The 21155-nt window shown below is 38.0% G+C and overlaps 1 protein-coding gene across 4 annotated transcripts in view; it reads left to right on the forward strand.

Moving 5' to 3' along the window:
* The window catches only part of SGCD (sarcoglycan delta), a 939939-nt gene extending 924877 nt beyond the window's left edge, over positions 1-15062 (forward strand). For all 4 annotated transcript variants that reach the window (XM_019464511.2, XM_019464512.2, XM_019464513.2 and 1 more), the window contains 2 exons: positions 5060-5183; positions 6529-15062. In XM_019464511.2, coding sequence (XP_019320056.1) covers positions 5060-5183; positions 6529-6702 — 298 coding nt within the window. In that variant the 3' untranslated portion in view covers positions 6703-15062. The remainder of the gene's footprint in view (positions 1-5059; positions 5184-6528) is intronic.
* The last annotated feature ends 6093 nt before the right edge of the window (positions 15063-21155 follow it).

Below are 21155 nucleotides of genomic sequence, written 5' to 3' on the forward strand. Positions count from 1 at the left end.
CATCTGTTTGGACCCCAACCTCAGACCATACACCAAAGGTTATACTGATGAATTAGAAACTTCATGAAAAAGCAAAGCTTGAAAGTTTTGAAAACAGTATATTAGATCTTTATGACCTCAGTGTAGGGAAGGATTGCTCAAATAAGACATAGCACAAGCCCTAGAGGAAAAGACCATAAATTTGTCACTATTAAAATATAAAATATAAAATATAAAATCCATTCTTGAAAACATGCTAAGCACAGAGTGAAAAGACAAAAACCACAGACTCAAAGAGAAATTGTAAATACATCAAACTTCTAAATACTTCTTTTTCAGAATATGAAGTATGGCTACAATTCACACACAAAATAACAATAAAAACAATTAAAATAGACAAAAGACATTTCACTGAAGGAGAATCCCAAATGGCTTCCAAACAAATGAAAAGATGCTTAACTCCATTACGAATCTGGGCAATGCAAACTTGGAAGATAATAGCATCCCATTTCATACTCGTGTCATACTAAAACGTTATCAAATGCTGGCAAGAGAGAAGAAGAACCAGAACTCCATATAGTACTGGTGGGACCTATACACACTACACTACTATGAGCTACTAGTATCTACAAAAGCTGTAATTATGCATCGTCCAGAAGCTAGCAATTCCACTCTTCACATATGTGTCCTCAAGAAAATTACACACGTGTACCAGGAGCCGCATACAGAATGTGCTGAGATGTACTGTTGATAGACAAAAACCTAGAAGCAACCGAAATGTCCAAAAGAGGGATGGACAAATTAAGAGGACACCGGGGAAACTGAATAAATCACAGCTATGTGCTATAGCATAGCTGCACCTCAGGAATATAATGTTGAGGTGGGGGAGAAGTCGCTGAAGAATACCTAAGTGGAATTGTTTTATGCGTCAAGTTTAAAAACATGCGCTGGTACACAATGGTATAAGGATGCAAACATGTAGTAATACTATAAAGAGAAGCAAGAAAATAGTCAACACAAAATTCATAATAGTAGTTACTCTTCAGAAAAGGCAATGGGTGGGAATAGGAAACAAAAACAGCTCAGGACATTACAAACGTCATCAGTAATCAGCCAAATTAGAATAGGAGCCGCCTCCTATGGAAAGCATTTTCATCACTTGCCTTATATTGCTGTGCAGAGACTGTTTTCCTCACAGCTTTCTTATGGGTCACTGATTTACATCACCTGCATAGTCTTTGTGGGCACCTGAGATTATGACCTTTGCTTTAGGGCAGTGGTTCTCAAAGTGTGATCCCAGAACCAGCAGCTTCAACTTGCCACGAGTACTTTCTGCATCCAAACTCTGGGGGTGGAGCCCAGCAATCTGTATTTTAACAAGCCCTCCAGGTGATTCCGATGCCCACTGTTGAGAACCCTTGTTTCTGAGGACCTGGCCCAGCCCATGGACCTCCCTGCCTGGCCATTCTTCAGTTCTGAGTCTGTTCAGTCCTGCCATAAGACGGTTGCACTCTCTTCTAATGGAAGCAGCATTTCTTTCCAAGAACCAGCGGGACCCTCAAATGCCCCCCATCAGAATGGAGCCGCCTCCCATTTTTCCTTCCTCAATGCCATTTTAGCCACTGTGCTGTGACTGGTTATCTAGTGTCAGAAATTGACATCACAGGAGTGCTCTATGCAGGCTCCCAGGGCTCTGGTAGGAGCTTTTTACCACAAGGGAAAGATTAACATGTGAACGAACTTAACTATTAAGTCTGCCTAACAGCAAAAGATATCAAGATAGATAGGCTACAAAGCAGAATGCAGTTACCTTTTTGTCTCTGCTTCCAGGAAATTGCCATTTCTACCCTTATTGTAGTTTTTCACAATAAAAGACAGTTTCAGAGTAGTGCCCTTTCTCAGCTCCCTGATACTTTCAAGACTGAGAGGGGAGAAAAACATAGCAGTCATTCTGAGTCCACTTCTCTGGCCATGGAGCCCACCTGCTGATCTCAGAGCCCACAGGAGGTGCACAAGAGTAAAGCGAATTCTAACGTCCATCTGAAATGCCAGCACGCCATCTGATCAAGTTCTCCTAGCTCTAAACATTATTTTCTATGTTAAATTGTTTTTACCCCAGCTATCTATTTGTATGATCAGTCTGTTTGAATGCTGCATACCAAATATGAACACATTCACCATGTCCTGAACTTGATGTCACTAATGTCAGTTATTTAAGTTTTGAGAAATATTACATACCAGGAAGTATGTATCACTGAGCTATATGCAATACTATCACCTTACCCTTATTTATAGATACTGGCTTTGGAAATACAGGTGCTAATTCCATGAAGAGGTGGACTTTAACTACAAAGAATGGTGTGAAGGGGCACCTGGTGGCTAAGTTGATTAAGTGTTCAACTTCAACTCAGGTCATGATCTCACAGTTCGTGAGTTCAAGCCCCACATCGGGTTATGCACTGACTTTGTGGAGCCTGCTCAGAATTCTCTCTCCCCTCTGTCTCTGCCTGCCCCAATCTCTCTCTCTCTCTCTCTCTCTCTCTCTCTCTCAAACAAAATTTAAAGAATGGTGTGAAGATATAATAGACAAGAAAGAAGTCCAATTTTTCTGTAAGTGGTAAGATATAGTGGAAAACATACTGGCTTTGGTATTCCACTAAACCTGGGTTTGAATCTCACCTATGCCCTTTTACTAGATGTACAACCCTGAGCAAGTCTCTTACCTTTGCATCCTTCTGTGCACTATCAAGACTAAGAGAGTATATCGAAATCATAGGGTTTTTGTGAAGGATTAAATGAGGTAATATGTATAAAGCACTTTGCACGGTGCCCATCACCTACTGATACAAGAAGTGACATATTCAAAATGCACTTCAGGAGGTAGACCCATTTGTGAAGTACACTGGAAAGAAAGGAAGAATGAGAGACAAAACTTGTGAGGCAGTCAAATAGCCCAGGTTAGAGATACATTAGTATACTGAGTAGGGAGAAACTGTAGGTTAACTGGTCAAATAAGAGGGGGAGGGAAGAAGAAGGAAGCGGAAAGAGAAGACGGCATGAGACTGTCACCTGGAGAAGACGGATGACAGCTGTGCCATTGAGAATTGGGTGAAGGAAGCTGGAGTTGAACAAAAATATTACCAGATGGGAATCTTATGCCCTTCTGAAGGGTAAAAGGTATCAACGTTAGTACCAAGAAAAGACGTTACAAAATGCAGGATAAACTGTAAGCCAGCCAGACTTTGCAGGAGAGAAACAAAGAAAATGGCACAAAACCACCTTCATGTTTCAAAAGTGAGAGTATCAAGAGCGCAGGAGGAGCTGAATGGAGATGGATTAAGGTCCTAGGCAAGACTGCGCTGCACAGACGTCACTCCCCATTGCTCTGGTGTCAAGACCCCCTTCTTTGTATTGAGGGCAAAGTGAGAGAAACCACGTGCAAATGAAGTAAATTGTAGTTAGAGGGGGCTCAGCCCCAACTTGGGGAAGATCTTATGAGGAGCCAGGAGGGATGGGGGATTTTTTCCATTACAAGGGCTGAGATGGAAAAGGGAAAAATGAGAGTTCCACAGAAGCTCAAGTCAATCTTTCACCAGTGCTACAGACCTGTCATTTTTCTTTGGGACTCTGGTTGAGTCACTGCAGGGGAAATACAAACATCAGTGGAGAACGCTGCTGCCTAGAAGCAAACCTCAGGAACCCAGACTGAGAAGCATAGAAAAGCCCTCTCTTGACACCTGTGGGATGAGGCTTGGGATTGCTCCATGGCGGTGTCCCCCCTGGTCAGCTCATTCTTCCTGCCACTTGCTGAAACCCGAGAGGGTTTGCAAGGAGTGGTGGATGCAGTACAGGGAGCCAGCAGTTGGCAGAGAGGATGCTGTTCCCTGTGAACATGTTCCAGGTGTCTGAAAGTTGGGAGCATATGAATAAAACACAGGAGACTGGTCTGAATCAGAGCAGTTGAGAGCCATGCTGAGGTCTGTGCTTCCTAAGTTGGGGTACTTTCTTGGTAAACAGAGAAGATCTTCATTCATTTCTATTTGGCAATAATACTAAAATCTAGACTATTCTGGGGATGGTCAATATTTCTCACGTTAAATGAGTTAGGCAAAGATCTTTCTAAGGAGTATTATCATGTTGGGTCATAATAATTAACATAAGCGTAGCTGATTCACCTTCTCTCCTTTTTTAATTACATATAATAAAATCCACTCTTTGAGGGTACAGTTATGTGAGCTTTCCCAAACACGGAGTGTCATGTGACCACCGCTACAATCAAGATACAAAAAAAAGTTTATCACTAAAAACCTCTCCTTGCCATTCTGCCCCTTTGTAGTCAAATTCCTTACCTTCTCCCTCCCCCAGCAACCAAGGATCATTTCAGCTCTTCTTTTGACAACTATTTGAGTAAGGCCGGAGATTTCTTTATGATTCCATGGTATAAAAACAACAGCAGCAGCGGTAATAGGAACAGTTAATACATACACTGCATTTCCAATGTGCCAAGCACCATTTGAGGCACTTTATGGATGAGAAAACTAAGGAGAAATCGAGAAATTTTGGAAAAGAAAGAAGTGAGGAGAGAAGTCTTGTGAAAGTCACCTACTACTGGCAGCCCCGGGGCTTGAGTCAGGCATGTCTAACTGGTAGGTCTCTTGCTTTAACCTCTGATGCTGCTTCTTTCGACAAAGTAGAAGGAGCATCTACCAATTTTAGAAAGCTCAGTTTAGACCTGAGATAGCCTTACTCTAAAAATAAATAAAAGTTATGTGAGAACTTGGTTAACTACACCAATAAAGCAATAATTAGCTGGGTGTGAGATAAAATGAAGCCAGGATCCTAGAACACCTTCTTTATAATCTTCATTATATGCAATGAAGACCATGCCCAGGTAGGTTACATCCTCTGTCATAAACCTGACCAGGTTTGTAAAACAAAGCTAGAAGAATTTCCAGCACGAATACAGAAATGCTGTTTTGTTTCAATGCTCTGAGCAGCAACTCCCTCTCAAATTTACCAAAAACAAAACAAAACAAAACAACGAATGGGATTTTTAGTGTTAGTCTTGTGTGTATTTCAGGTTGGAGTCCCCGACCCGGTCTCTGGTGATGGAGGCCCCAAAAGGAGTTGAAATAAATGCAGAAGCCGGCAACATGGAAGCCACCTGCAGAACAGAGCTGAGGCTGGAGTCCAAAGATGGAGAGGTAGGGGTGAGAAGGACACAAATTCAGAGAGATCCAGCTCCAAACAAGCCAACCTTTCCCACACCTTTCCCAGACTCCCATGGCACTGAAGTTGATCCCACTTTCAAACAAGAGGAGCCAATCAGGTTTTGTTTCGGGAACAAATATGTTGAACAGCACAGTTATAAGCTTAACCCACAACACAGAAGAGTTATGTCTCATTGTTTGTAAGCGCTGAAGTAATAGCATGTACTACAAGTAGAGAATTATACACACGGCTATAAAAATGAATGCTATTTCTAAATTCTCTCTCTCGTCACGCGAAAATAAGATTTAGGTAGCTGGCATGATTAAGCTGTATATCATGTACATCTAACTCAAGCTGAGCTTAATTTACTCACAGTTACTTTCAAAGTTTACATTGTATGGTTCTACTTTGAGAATGGAGAGTGTGATCCAACAGCTATCCCAAATCAGAACAAGGCAAACCTCAAATAGGGTAAGACTAGGCAAGAAGACGTTGGAGGACTGAAGATATGAATTCTTCTACCCAACATAATCCTACTTTGGTGAATAGAATAGCTACTTGGGTTTGTGTAGACAAGGTAAGGCAAATCTCCAAGAAAATAAGATTGAACTGCAAACTTTTAAAAATGTCTCCATCACATGCATAGGTGAACTTTTCCACTTAAGAGTTTTTAAATAGATGGAAAAAATGTGTATTTTTTTAAATCAAAACTGTATTCCACTTTTCATATCTACTTAGAGATTTCCCATCCCCACCTGCTTCTGTGTACCTAATCCACCTCTTTATGGGTTTGGCATTTGCTATATTTGTTTTAAAAGAGCTAGTTAGATAAAGTATTCAGTTATCAAAATGGTCTCTTCAAACAGCCACAAACCCCAAATCATATACGTGTAGAAATAGTGGCTATATCACATATGCAGATTATAGCTCTCAGAATCCAGACTCTGGAGGAATTGATTATAATCTTAACAGTCATTCAAGACCAGAAAGCACTGCATATTCTTGCAGTCTTCCCATGCACACAGACAGAGCTGGGGTGTGAAGGCCCATCCATAGTAAATTATCAACCTTGCATTTCCAAATTCATTTCACTCTAGGACTCTCTTCATATTCTACATGATATACTTTTTGTAAAATGCTAATATAGACCAGTGAGACATTGTCTTGGTAGAATATATGCTTCCCTGAGGATAGAGACTTTATCTGTCACGTTCGTCTCTGAATTCCCAGGGCCTAGAATACTCAACACAGCAGTTGAACTTCATCTACTGTTTCTGAATGTCAAGAGAATAAAGGGCAGCTTCTAACTCCTCTTTCCTTCCTGTTCACTTTCTTTAGATTAAGTTAGATGCTGCGAAAATCAAACTACCTAGACTGCCTCACGGATCCTACACGCCTACAGGAACGAGGCAGAAGGTCTTCGAGATCTGCGTCTGCGCCAATGGGAGATTATTCCTGTCCCAGGCAGGAACTGGTTCCACTTGTCAGATAAACACAAGTGTCTGCCTTTGAGAGACCATCCATAGTGGACCTTGTTGGCAGCATAAAGGCCATTTTTGGCTTTAGACACTGGCTGCCAGCTATTTTTACTAGAACACAGAAAGCCTATCAAAGACCTTGTGTGTGTGTGTGGGTGTGGGTGTGGGTGTGGACGTGGGTGTATGCGTATGCGTGTGGGTGGCTATAAATATATATAAATATATATAAATAAATATATATATCCTCTGTATAAAATGAGGTTTCAGTACAAAAGGAACCACGGGTGACCCTGTGATATCCACCATCATTTCCATTTCAACCCTACCACCTACATGATAAAATCAAAACACTAATTCAGGCCCAATATTCCCCAGACCCTTCAAAACCACACAGTGTATCGGACTCTTACCGAATAGTCACCTACATGTTTAAGCAGCCACGCATCTTCCCCTTTAGTGTCATTACAAGGCAGTGATGGCGGGAATCTCTAAGTCACACTCAAGCACTGAGACCCTTGTATTGCAGTAGATACTTCGTTTCCGTTTTTAGCTTTCATAAGGCTCGCCAACTTCCCCTTCTTCAAGTTAGGGATGGGGCAGTGCCATAGAAGTTGGCTGTGGGAACTCAAAATGGTGTTCTCCCTTCACAGCCAAATGTACTGGGGCCTTTGTAGTTGGATGAATGTGGAGGATGAATTTTAGCAAAGTTTGAACTGCCCACCCAACTCCTGCTATGTTCCTTCAAAATTACATATTATCCCACAGTCAAAATAGGAGTTGTAAATCAGCACAAAATAGGATAACAGCTGCTCCTCAGTCGGCTGGAAGCTACTCAGTGGCCTGACAGGAAAAGAATAAATGGGTGATATGTCTCCGTTTAAAGGAAAAAAAAATGGCTCAAAGTCTGTTTCATCCTCACTTGTGACTTTATCCAGTGGACTCCAGCCTCAAAATCCTTAAGAGAGGAACCCCCACCCCAAGAGAAACCATTTGGGAATGGAAACCTAATTAAGAGGAGCCTAGAAAACCTAATTAATTTTTATATATTTCCTGGGATTGGTAGGTAATTGGGAGACTTGCCTTTTTATTTCTAAAGACACGCACAAACTCTAGCTTCAATATCCTTATATATATTTTTGTTGGGATATTTATATTCCTACATCCACCATTATATTTTCTCCAAGAATACTGACCCAGCAATCACTGATCTAAAATACCTGCCCCCAGAAATGGTCACTGGAAATTAATATAAACTGAGTCAAGTGTCTCTCTCAGACTCACCATGTCCCCAACGGCCCAGCAAAACCACTCCCCCATACGTGGAGGCATCTCCCTAGTTCCCGCCATCAGCTACCTCTCATCCCTCCACCTTCATCGTCATGCTCCAGGGTCACCCTGGCCAGCTCTTGTGCTGGGACAGGGGATTACACCATCTCTGTTCAAAGAGGGAGAAATGTGCCTATGCCTTAAGTCAATGCACTCAGCAAGGAGAAGCACATCCTATTTATCTTGTTGTTACCTGTAGTTTATTTTGGGCGATTGGAGGGGGAATGGTTTAGTCATGAGTGGGCATCTTAAAAACTGGTAGACAAACCAGGTGGCTGACAGACATGGACTCTCACGAGCCCGTATGGAGTTGTAACTGGCTTAGACAGTCCTGGATGCCATTTGGCAAGCAGCGGCCCCACAATCCTAAATGAGGTCATATTGGTAGGCCTGGATGGCATTTGTGGGTTTTTTTTTCTTCAACAAGGTTTTAATTTTTCTTCACAAGCAGGGGAAGTTTTGGAAACAAATGTGAGGTTTGATATTTTTGAGATGACACTCAAGCATCAGGCTGAGGTTTGTATACAAAGGATGTATAAAGCAAGCTGTGTGTTGCTTTAGGAGTGGGGCAGGGGGTGGGGAGGGGTGGTTTCCTAGCTTGACCAGCGGCCCTGCTGGCTTCCAGACCCCATACCCCCTCCAGTCACTCCTTCTCGGTATCCCATGTAGAGGAATTGAGTTGTTCACGGGCAAGACTACTTAGTTTGCAACACTAAGAGTCTAAAAAGGAAAACCCTAAAAACATGTTAAGTTGCTCTCCATCGGTATTCTTTCCTGTAGGATCATACTGACAGAATCTGCATGTACTATATACAGGGTTTTGCCAAATAGAAGAAGCCCCCCTTGGCCCCGAGGAGCATCCCCTGCCCTGTCATTCAGATAAACAGTAGTAGCTGTGAGGCCCTCCATGGCTAATTACCTTAAGACTAAGTGTTTTTAAGCAGAGAGACCATCTTTGTATTTTACCATCTCAAGTACACTATCTATGGATGACAAGAAAACAGAAGGTTCCCTGAACCTCTTTCCTCTGAGTTTGTTCTAATCGTTATATGAAAGTCTAAGATGAGCCCCTTGGTAATTTTATGCCAATAAAAAAAAAAAAAAAAGAGTAATGGGATCCCACTTGCAGAATTTAATCCTAAAGGTAATCAGATCACAAATAGGATAAAAATAATAATAGCGAACCAAGAATAGAAATGAAGCACCTGTGGGGGACAGACATGATAAAAAATTCTGGTTTTCATTTGTGCTAAGTGACCACAGTATACCAGGTAATAAGCAGGAAACTTAGCATAGATTAAATCATGTATTTCAGTTCTGACTGCAGAATTCGGTAAAATGCATTTTAAGTTCTTAAGTGTATATATTTTTTTTCTCCCAACTTCCTCCAACTAGAAAATTTGTCCATGGTCATGAGAAAAAGTTTTAATTCTGGAAAAAAAAAATCTTTTACATTAAAATCTGATAAACTTTAATTTTAGAAATTGAGATTCTTTCTCATCTTTATATATAGTATCTTCTAGACAATCACATCTTTGAGGATATTAAGGAGCAGGGGGTATAACAAAGAGTTCAAATGAATCGTCAATATTCTAGAAGTTCTAGTATGCTAATATTCTTCAGAAGATTTTTAAAAATTAAAGTGATCTCCAAACGTTTAGCCCTCATTTATATTTGTTATCTGTTCAATAAGTCATAAAAGTTCAGTGGTAACCTACTAACATATGACAAAGGTTGTCAAAAGGCCTTATGGTGGCATCTCTGTAGGTGGAAACTCGGTGTGAGGCTTTTTAATTGTTCTTTTTCCCAAGGGATAGATCTTATAAACTTGAATTGGCTTTAACTTCCTTTAGGTCAGTTTCCTTTGGATGGTTTTCATTGTACATCCATCAACCATAGACCAAAGACTGCTTAAAGTTTAACTCTAGAGCAGGTGTCAGCAAATTGTGGTCCCTAGACCAAACCTGGGTCATCACCAGTCTTTGTAGATAAAGTTTTATTGTAACACAGACACATTTATTCATTTCCTTGATGTCTGTGGCTGATTTCATTCTGTGACAGCAGGGCCAAGTAACTGTGTCAGAGACTTCATGGCCTGCAAAGCATAAAATCCAACTTGGATCTTTACAGAAAAAGTTTGCCGACCCCTGATGTAGAGGTCATTTGTGCCATGTGTTAGACCTGGAAGGAAAACGAATTCCAAGGAAGCATGGAGTAACCCTACATTTCCCTGGATGCTTGGAAATATAAATACTTGCCTACAGAAAAAAAAGATTAGCCCTACGCTATGAATAAAAGTGATCCACTTGTCTTAGAAATCCAAGTTCACAGGATTCTTGAGAAAAGGGAAGATGGAATCAGAGGAAGCCTTAGTGCAAAAGGAAAGCTGTGATTCTCCAAGAGTTGTCTTAGAACCCTTAATGGAGAAGTGCTTTCTCTGGTCAGCATTGTGTAAGACAAGAAGAGAAGCAAAGGTCCTATAATTAAATTTAGAATCTTTCTCCTGAAGAGACTGTTCTGCAGTTTCATAGGTTCCAGCTCACCATCACCTGTTCCAGAAAAACGCACATTCCATGGTCCTCCAGAGAACACTTTTGACCTAACATATCTTGTTGACGTCCATCACCTCAGTTATTTATACCTCCAGTGTGCTTGCCATTCCTATGTCCCCACCAGGCCTGAATGGTTGGTGGGACCAATAAATAATGTTGAAAGAATAATAAGAAATTTTGGAGGCAGCATCTGAAAATATGCGGGAAGAAAAAAATACAGTAAAAGTCTTTTATGAAGGTGTTTTGAGGGGGAAACCAGATCAATACCAGTTTGATTTTGTTTCCAAGGAGTTGGGTCTGTGTTCTTTGGTGTAGCAGGAGTGCAAAAAAAGACCTATTTTGAATTCTATCGTGTCTACCTCTGTGTAGTAAGGCAAGTTCCTACCAGAGATTTCTCCCTTCAGTCAATAGCCTATTGCTAAGTCCATACTTATATTCAATATTGTTAAAATAGCATCAATAACGAATGACTCTTTGTAAGCATGAATGTTCATGTCAGAAAGATTTTTTTAAGGAAATCGACCACCATTTATCAGACCCTAATCAATGTCACAGAAAGAGCCCTTTTGCATTTTATCTGGATTCAACCAAAAGGGGATTAAATTGGCAACACTGCCCTCCACAGAAGCAGCTCCATGAGAATATCTTGCTTTTGTTTATTTTAGGCAAAAGGTAGCATGATGTTTGGACCAAAGAGACAAACAGATCCATATAAGCACCTGATCCTTATTTTTTAAGGCTCTGTGAAAGGTGAGCACCTCATTTAAGTAAGTTACAAACAAGACTATTTGCTCTCTTTCCCCAGCACTAGGAAATCTTAGGCATAAAAAGGATAACGAAGCAGTTTCTGGAATGATACATTTGCATGGTGCTCCAGTAGCAGGTGGGGGAAAAAGTTATAATAAAAGAAACAACCTTAGAAAACAGGCTTTTTATCTCAAAGATTAAAAATGTATCTCTTCTGGTCTTTTATCACTTTCTCCTCAGGGGAAGGTTCCCCCCCTTCCAACATATTTCCAGTGAAATAGTCAAAACTACTGCATTGGGATGTCAGATGCATCTCTTTCTTTGTGGCAATCTGAATTTAAAATTGTACGGTTGCCTCTGAATTTCTCATTCACAAAGCTAAACCCACTGATAGGAGATAAAGCAGTCTGAAGCCTGCTGCTTCCACTAGCACACCACACACATTAGCACTTTCTAACGCAATGGGATTTCTATGGTTCTGAAAAGCTTTCTTCATAATGGAGTCCTTGACATTTCTCAAGGCAGGTCTGAATGGCAAAGGAAAAATAATTATTTGTGGGAAGTCCTTGTTTTGAGTATTGTTAGAGCACAAGTGTGGAAAAAAATAACAAGTTTGGGGTGACTCATGCTCACAGAAGTTATTTGCTTTGGTTTTACCCCCCCCACACACACACACACTTACACTTACTGTTGCAGATACTGATAGAGTACAAAATTAGCATCTTCCTGGGAGAAAAGACAGCAGTTCAAGAATGTGAGGCCCCTTGATGCAATAGGCAGTGTGATGTCATCAACAGTGTTGATGATGTCATCAGATCCATTACTGAACAGTCTCAGAAGGTCAACAGCAATGCTAACTGCTACTCCTCACTGTCAGCCCAGCAAGTGTGAATATCAGTTCCATGTCCATGAATTTTGCAGTTAGAATAGAACAAAGGAAAACTTGCTGTAAGCAAGAAGTATTTTTAGAATCTAAAGCCACCTGTCATAATAGGAAGCCAAAGTAGTCCAAGATGCCTCATTAGGCATGTAGACATCCTCAGTAGTGAATGAGGGGATTTTGCTTCATTGCTGAGCCCTAGCTGAGGCCAGATAAATACAACAAACATGAAGAAGGAAACATCTGTTTTACCTAAAATCTACTCTGCCCCTGCTAGACTTGCCTAGTGGTCTCTCGTCTGCCATTGTCTTCACAGCCTACTTCTCCATTTGGGTTATTTGGGGACAGTCAGAGTTAGCTCAGATTACATCATGTGAGAAATTCCCAGCTGACAAGTTTGGTTACATAGGAACAGTATAGCAAAGGAGTGTCCTAAGGCAGGAAAACGACAATTGTTAACGAGGAAGATGTTTGCGATGATATTGAATTTGAGGGTTATAGATTCTTTTGAGAATCTGAGCAAAGTTCTCAACCTTCTCTCCAAAAAGTATCACACCCTCAAAATTTAACATAAAATGGAAGTGAATTTTATGGATCTGAAGACTTCTCTAAGATATGTCAAATGTTGGATTCTATTCTCCAGTTAAAACAATTTTCATTGACTGATGTTCATTAAGCACTATATGTTAGGCACAATGCTGAGTGTTTTATATGCACTCACTTATTTCATCCTCAAAACAATCCTTTGAGTTAAGTTCTATTGTAGTTCCAATTTACAGATGTGGAGACTGAGGCTTAAAGAGATTAGGAAACTTGCCCAAAGCCACTCGTTAGAAAATGGCAGAGCTAGAATGTGGGTCTAACTCCAACCCACTATGCTATGAAGTCACCAATATGTCAAACTATTTTTCAAGGTGTTGAGAAGTGTCTCCTACCAGCTGTTAGACTAGACCTTCTTGGGTGGATGAGGCTATAAAACTTTTATCTCTATAGTCTCTCATCCATGACAGCATCCAGTACTAAAGTAGAGATACCTTCAGTGAAAATACAAGTGATCTGTCTGAACAATAGAATCTGGAACCAAAAAAAGCTTTTTTTTTTTTTTTGCTCTGTTTGATTCTTGTTAAGTCAGACTTCTTATCCTTACAAATTGAAAGATGCCTGGGGTGTCAGCATTACAGTTAAGAGAAAATTGTAATACTTAGTGATTTATAGGCATAGGCTAAGCAAGTTAGCATTTCTGCACACATACATTTCCTTCTCCTATTCCTCACTTCAAAAGACAAAGATCTTATTTTAGATGAGGTCTTGATTATCATACTTCCTGACCTTTACCTGTGGCAAAACTTAAGGAAAGAATCAAATAGAAGGGAGCTCAATCTCTGCCCTTGTAGCAAGAACTCAGCATTATGCATTCAATACCCAAGGTGGCCACTTAGGCTCTAATAATGGCTGGAGACCCACATGCCATACCTTGTCAACCATTACTAATGGGCCATACCCCTCCCTGTGAGCAGAATTCTTCTTGACAAAGCACTCAGACCATCACAAACATTGATCTGAGTTGGAAATGGGACCTATTTGCCAATTCTTGTCTGAACAGTGGCTCTCTTTAACCTTGAACCTATACATTTTAACTGGTGTCCTAGATTCAGCAATGAGATTGGTGGCATTCTAACTACTGAAGGAGAAGATGAGTACATCTGAAGTCCCTTACAACTTGGTGGCTTTGGAGCACTTTCATCTTTTGAGCAAAGGGATGAAGGTTTGATATGTAAGAGTTAAAAGACCTAAAATCATTTTGAAGAATTAACTTAGCCAGGGACCATCTGAACGGGTTATAAACCAGTATGCCCATATTAAGGTCCTATGATCAATCTGCCCCCACCCAGAGCTGAGAGAACACAGCAGCAAAGAGACTGGGGTTCATCCTGCTTTTCTTGCTTTCTCAACAGCACATATCTGATCTATTGGGTGTTTGTAGACAGAACTTCCCACTGCTGCCAACAGACACAGACCCAGTACGAGCCAGAGTCCTATAATCACCTCTGGCTCAACCTTACCCCATAAAACCTTAATAAAGGGATGAGTTCAAAAATGTCAAAAGCCCTGTTTCAGGGTAAGTCATTCAGTAATTTTCTTTTACTGATCAATGTGTCCCAATGGCAAATCAGAAATGGGTACCCTTAATGAGTCTCATGGAACTAACATCACCAGAGCCAAAAATTAGGTTCCCTGATAAGGAGGGGTGGGGGGGGAGGTTTAAGCAGCAAAGGGAAGAGTTGGCACACCTGAATTTTGGATAGACACAAAATTGTCTTATTTTGTATGCAGTGTTTTGGTGAGGGGTGGGGTTGGAGTTTTCTATGTATTAACCACCTACCTCCTCAGTAAATTTTCTCCCTTTGAGGCCATGAAGGAAAAACACACCTCTTAAGGAGGTCATATTTTAAAGGGAAAAGTTAGAGACCATCCGTCATTGTTCTGGCTAGATATGCCCCTGGAGAAGCCAGGTTCTGGTGCTTTTCACAGAAAAGAGGACAAAGAAGTCCCACTTGCTTGGAGACTTTGAAAAAGGAACCCCATTCCCATAAAGCAATTGAGTTCAGCCTTTGGGTTATTTTGGGCTTTGTTTTGTTTTTCTCTGGGTTTGGGTTTGATGTAAGAGGAAGAGCCTTTTAGTTTAGTTTTGTTTTGTTTTGTTTTAAATAACATCGATCCTTGCACACTCTATGCAAAAATTTTGTAAGCATTGCAATAATGCTATGAACTACAAGGAACTATTTTAACTTTATTACACTTTCTGTATAAAAAAATTTGTATTTAATATTATTTCAACTGCAGTCTTGTAAAATATATTAATAAAAATAATGATTGGTAAGAAGGAAAGCACCCTTGTCCACTTCTTTAGGGACTTCCTCTTTCACAGTTGATAAGTCAGTCACTCCTATTGACTCTACCTCAGAAATAAATTTTCAGATGAACTTCTCTTCCGCATTTCTTTGATCAGTGGCCTGACATGTTGATTAAGCCACTTTTGGCTCTCAGAAGAGATTCACACAGGCTGCCTCATAAAAGAGAGCTTATTTTTACAGTAATACATGGCCTGGAATTGGGAAGTCCCCAGGATTTGAAGCAGGTCAGGAAAACAGCTTCGACCGCTCCCCTGATGTCCTGCATAGGCTCCTTTTGCTACGTTATACTACACCCCCTTCTGAATCCAATGTGACTGGTCAATTTTAGGTAAAACCTTTTTAATCAGACTACCTTAGCATTCCTGGTCTGCCTATGAATAAGCCACGTTTGAGCCAGGGGCCCATTCTTGACCTAATCACCTTTCATTGTCTTCCAAAGAATACCCTAGCATCACTGCCCTAGATGGGGCCGTGAGTGAAACAATTTATGATAGAAGGCATCTCATCAGAACCACTCCAATCTACCCACCACAGTCAATCCTCTATGTTGAGCATCTCCTGTCTCCTGGCCTTCCACAATGCTAAGTTTTCACACATACTACCATCCGCCTAGAATGCCCTTCCATCTAGTACCACCCAGCCCCAGGACATCATCCTTCAGGATCCTATTCCCATATCATCTTGTCTCAGTGGCCTTCATTATTCTTCCTCAAATCCCCTATGAATTTGTTCTGATTTCTCCTATAATTCTACATTGTACTGTGCTTTATTTATTTACCTTCCAACCTGGAGCCGTAGAATGCTTATATTCATTTTTAAACTTTATAAAAGAGTAATGACATTTAAATTGATCCTCATAATATGTTTTAAGGTAGATAAGTCATTTTCTCATCTAGGAAATCTAAGATAAATTTTACATAACCAATACATGACAGAACTGGTGTCCATTCCCAACTATATGTTTCATGATAGGCTACATCTCAACAAATTTAGCTCCTGATTACAAATGACACCAAAGCAGTATTATTGAATTCTCAAGGTAAAAGGCTAAGATAAAAATTTGATTCCCATGCAGGGTATAGTTTGTCTGGGGGTATTGGGAGGTGGGAATATACCACACACAAAAAAATCTAAATCAAAGAGAGTTAAATCAGAGAAATCACCATTCAAGAGACCTGATGCATTGATGGACAAAAATGAAGTGTCTCTAAAATGATAAAGAAACACTAATAGAGGGAAAGACACTAATGAGTCAAATTAATTGACATCAATGTTGATACAAAATTGGAAAGCAGAAAAAATAACCAGGAAACTAAAAAGAATTCTATTCCTTTACTTCTTTGAAAGGAAAAATTTGTAAGTGGGAAATAAGTATAAATCAGCAACTTTTACATTTCCTCTGATCATGACTCCTTAAAAAAAGATGTAAGATTCTGTAACCCACTTAATAACCCAGCCTTGCTTTGTCAGAGTTAAAAGACCCAAAGGTGGGGAACAGGCATCACGGTGCAGAGACATACATTGTGAACAATAGGTTTGAATTGGCTTCTCCAATTAAGTCCAATGATGGGTTCATTTTGGTTCGTGAATGCCAAATTTTAATTACTCTTAATAATGCCAAACACTTAAAATTTATGATTAATTTACAGGCCCCACGGAAGGCTCTCATGACCTATTAATGGACAGACAGCATATAAGCCTTTGGAACTCCCTAGCACAAGAATTAAACATGAATATAAAATGCTTGTGAAATATTTCAAGATAACTCTTAATAGAATTTAAAGTGGGCATACAAAATATGAGGACAGAATCTTCCAAATTATAATATATTTTAACAGGAAGTAAGAATTTTCAAGTGGCAAAATTTAGGAAATAGATACTAAATCAAAAGTAGAAGCTACAACACTAAATCATCTGTTTTAACTTATGAGACTTAGGTCAAAAGTTGCATTTAAAACAGGCTGGGCAAAAATTAACCCATACAACTTGAATAAAAGTAAAATCATTTTTTAAAGTAGACTTTATGATAAAAAATATTAGGAGACATTCAGATGAACAATGTATGATGATGAAATTAGTCTTACTGATATACATGATTAAACCATTATACTGATCAGACGAGTAATAAAAACAAAAACCTACAACTTTGAAATATAAGAAGAAAATTGACAAATATTATTGTAGTAGGAAATTTTTTCCACTCTTTATCTTCTAAATTGCAACTTGGCAAAGCACAAAACAAGTAAATAAATAATAAACATGCACACACACCCTTAAACGTGGCACCAAAGAAACAACTTCTCTTTGACAGTCTATGATCATATAGAAGAAATAAATATCTCAAAATGAAAAAAGTTAAAACAACCTTTGTTTTTAGGCTAAGTTCTCTGAAAGTATAAATAGATGATATATTTTATATTAACAGAAAATCCTAGGAATTTCCTAATTGAAAAAAACTTCCCTAACTAATCTATGATTTGGGAAAAGAACCCAGCCCATCTACAGCTTAATAATTTAAAACAGTACAAATTATTAAATTTGGCCAAAGAAGACTTCTGAAATGAAAGCATTTAAACATATCAATTGAGAAATGAATAAATAAAGCACTGAAGTTTCCAAAACAACCAACAAAACAACAAAATCAACAATAAATGTAAGGGGGCATAAATAATTCTGCATCCTACCTCTTTAAAAAGTCAAAAACAAAAATCTAAAATAGATTTTTGAACAAACCTGCTCAGAAATGTTGAAAAACATAAAAATAAGTTTGAGACACACATGTAAAATTTTAAATATGTTCTAGCATGTTTTACAACATGATTTTTTCCTTATGAAAAAACAGAAAAACTCTATAAAGTGTACAATTTATAAAAAATTAACCTAAATTAACAAGGTAAAAGTTAGTGCTGGTTTCTTAAGTGCAAGTAAAATAGTTTTGTGTAGGAAATGCCATCCAAGATATAACTTTTCCAGTATCAACACATTATTGCTTATATTTTATTTATAATATACATGCAAACATATATTCATAAATTATGTATACAGAAAAAAAATACTGTGAGATCTGTTGCAACCTATACAAAAAAATATTAAAAACTTTAAGAGAGATAAATCAGATAAATCTAAAAGGAAGAGATCAACGCTTAGCTGAACAGACTAACACTGGTAAAGATTTTGTCTTCTTTCAAGTTAACTTACACATTTAACAAAATTCCATCAAAATCCCAACAGAAATTTTCTGGGAAGTAAACAAAATAAATCTAAAGTTTATTGAGCAAAATAAAATAGAAAAAAAAGTTAAGGAATATTCTCCACAAAAAAAAGGCGCTAAAATGATGGACTATTTCAAAACACAAAATAGCAATAATGAAAATAGTGATATTTCAAAAATAGATACACAGATCAATTGCATTTAGTATTATTTCTCTATTAGGCAAACATCCTTCTCTTTTCTTTAGGTGGTCATTCAGCTCAAAAACGGGCAATCTTGACAATGAAACAAACAGCTGCAGATATTAAATACGCAATGAGGGTGTGTGTCTGGCGCCAGGGAAGCAGATAGTTGGAATATTACTACAAACCAAAGAAAAATATATTGAGTATTTGACTGCTATTAGGAAAGCTGATCAGCAAATTTATGGGTGAAGATAGAGAGAGGGAGCTTTAGACTTACACTTTAAATGACCTCCACGGAACCAGGGTTAAATGTATTTGCTCATCTAGCATCTATTAAATGTTTATTCTCTTCTAAATAAATAACACACTCTCCTTTGCCTTTGAATATCCCAGAGTCCAGTGGGGTGGACAGAGATCTAAAAAGGCCAATTACAACATAGTATGAAGAGCTATGAAAAAGATAAGAAAAAAATTAACAGGAAATTGCCTACCCAGGATCTGAGGAAGAATAACAAGAAATTGCAAAGAGGAGAGAATAGCAAATTGAAGCATATGCAATTTTGTAGTTCCTGCTTCCCCATCCCACCCCCAAACACAAGAGAACATTTTAAAAAAAAAGAATAATAGAATAGCAAAAAACAGGAGAAATGGTTAAAAATGTTATGCTTTTAGGAGTTCAAATTAATAAGAAAATCATCAAGAAATCACTAAATAAATGAACAAAAGAGATGATAAGCACATTATTCACACAAGAAAAAAATATATATTTTTCATTCTAAAAACACTGGAAGATGTAACAGAGAATTAATAACCACTTTTCAAGGAGAACAAAAGAATGCCTACTATATTAAATATTTACTTTGACTTTAAAATACAATCTGATTTCAGAAATGTTAAAAAGTCCAACCTAGATCCTACTAAATAAAATGTGGTTAAATCTATCAAATAAATGTGGTTAAACATGCTCATACCCTTGCAAAGAAAATGGAATTAAATCAATGAGATTTTTTAACATACCAAATGGGTTAAATACTGACTATTTAAGGGCCCTGTAATTAGGTTGTATTTTATACTCTATGTTTAACCCTCTAAGGTAGATATTATCTCCATTTTACAGAAATAATGTTCAAACAAATTAAGGAACTTGCCTAGGGCAATTCTACTAGCAAATGTCAATGCTGAGTTTTAACTTCAACTAAAATTCTTTCCATTTTATGAAGTTGCCTACCTTTGCTAAGAAAAATAGTTGAGACAAATGCATATCTGCACACTGGAGAAGTGGACATTAGTGTAGACTTTCAGGAAGTAGTGGGTTATAAAAATGTTCATACCCTTTGGCCTAGTAATCCCATTTTCAAAATTCATCCAAATTCAAAATTCAACAGTATTTAAATAGAAAAAAAGTTGTTGGCAATAGTGATAGCATTATAGTCGAATTTAATGATGGGAAAAATTAGCAACACTACCTAACCAGATGAAAGGGAAGGCTAATTAGATCATGGTTATTTTAACTTTATGAAATATCATGCTGCCTTTAAAAAGAGTTGTAAGGATTTTGTTTCATATGGAAAAATAATGTTAAATATATAAAAATTATGTATACACATAAAGCAAGACTTCTAGAAAAACTGAAAAATGAAGAAAGCTGTTTTATTTGGATGGTGGTATTATAGGTATATTTTTCTTATTATCATTCTTGTGTTTATAATATTTGTATAATAAACTTTTTCAAAAAAGACTAATATCTGCTCTTTTTCTATTAAACAGAATTAACAACATATCTTTGATCCTATAAATAGTCTACAGGAAGAAAAATGTATAGATCCAAAATTATTTATAGCAATGTATATTTACAAAAAAAAATATGGAATTTGTCTTTTCTCCAATAATAGAGGCAATAGGTAAATAAATTATGGCACATCAAATCAATGGAATATTTTATATATTAATTTTGGAAACTATAGAATATCACTTGTTTCAAATAATTTAAAAAGGCCTAGTGTTGCAATGAAAGTTAATTGCCACTATATGAAAAAAATATTTATTTATTTATTTATTTATTTATTTATTTATTTATTTATTTTAAGAATGACAAAGAACCACTGATAATTTTAAGTTATGATGTATGATGTTCAGGTAATATGAATATGGCTGTTCATATCTGTTTTCCTAAACTGTTAAGTATAGTCAACTTTATAACCATTAATTTTACAAAATGGATGAACAAAAATCATTTTTAAGCTTAGCCAAAAAAATTATTTAATTTTCAATTTTCAGTCCATTTATTCAAGTCTGCCAATGGGTCAAATTTGAAAAGACCTCTGAACACAGAATACCTAGGGATTTAAGGTGGCCTCTCCTTCCATTCCACAGAAGAATAAGATCTTTGAAAATGTTCTTCGGGTCCCTGTGATGGTTACAAAGCTCTACTACAGATTTGACATCAAAGAATAGGCCACACATCTAAGCTTTATTTGGACACCAAGGTTGTACGAATGTGGCTCCCCTACTGGATTTCAAGCAAAGACTAGGTGAGGAAGGGCCCAACCCTTCCCACTTTTAAGAGACATAAAAAGAAACCAAAGAAAACTTTTACCACAACTTGAGATGGATAGCTACCTTAAGTTGTGACTGTATAATTGATGCTCTCTGCTCTTGAAGATTGTTTCTG

This window comes from Panthera pardus, unplaced genomic scaffold (genome assembly GCF_024362965.1).
Source record: "Panthera pardus isolate Hobbes unplaced genomic scaffold, ASM2436296v1 HiC_scaffold_2, whole genome shotgun sequence".
NCBI classification, from domain to species: Eukaryota; Metazoa; Chordata; class Mammalia; order Carnivora; family Felidae; genus Panthera; species Panthera pardus.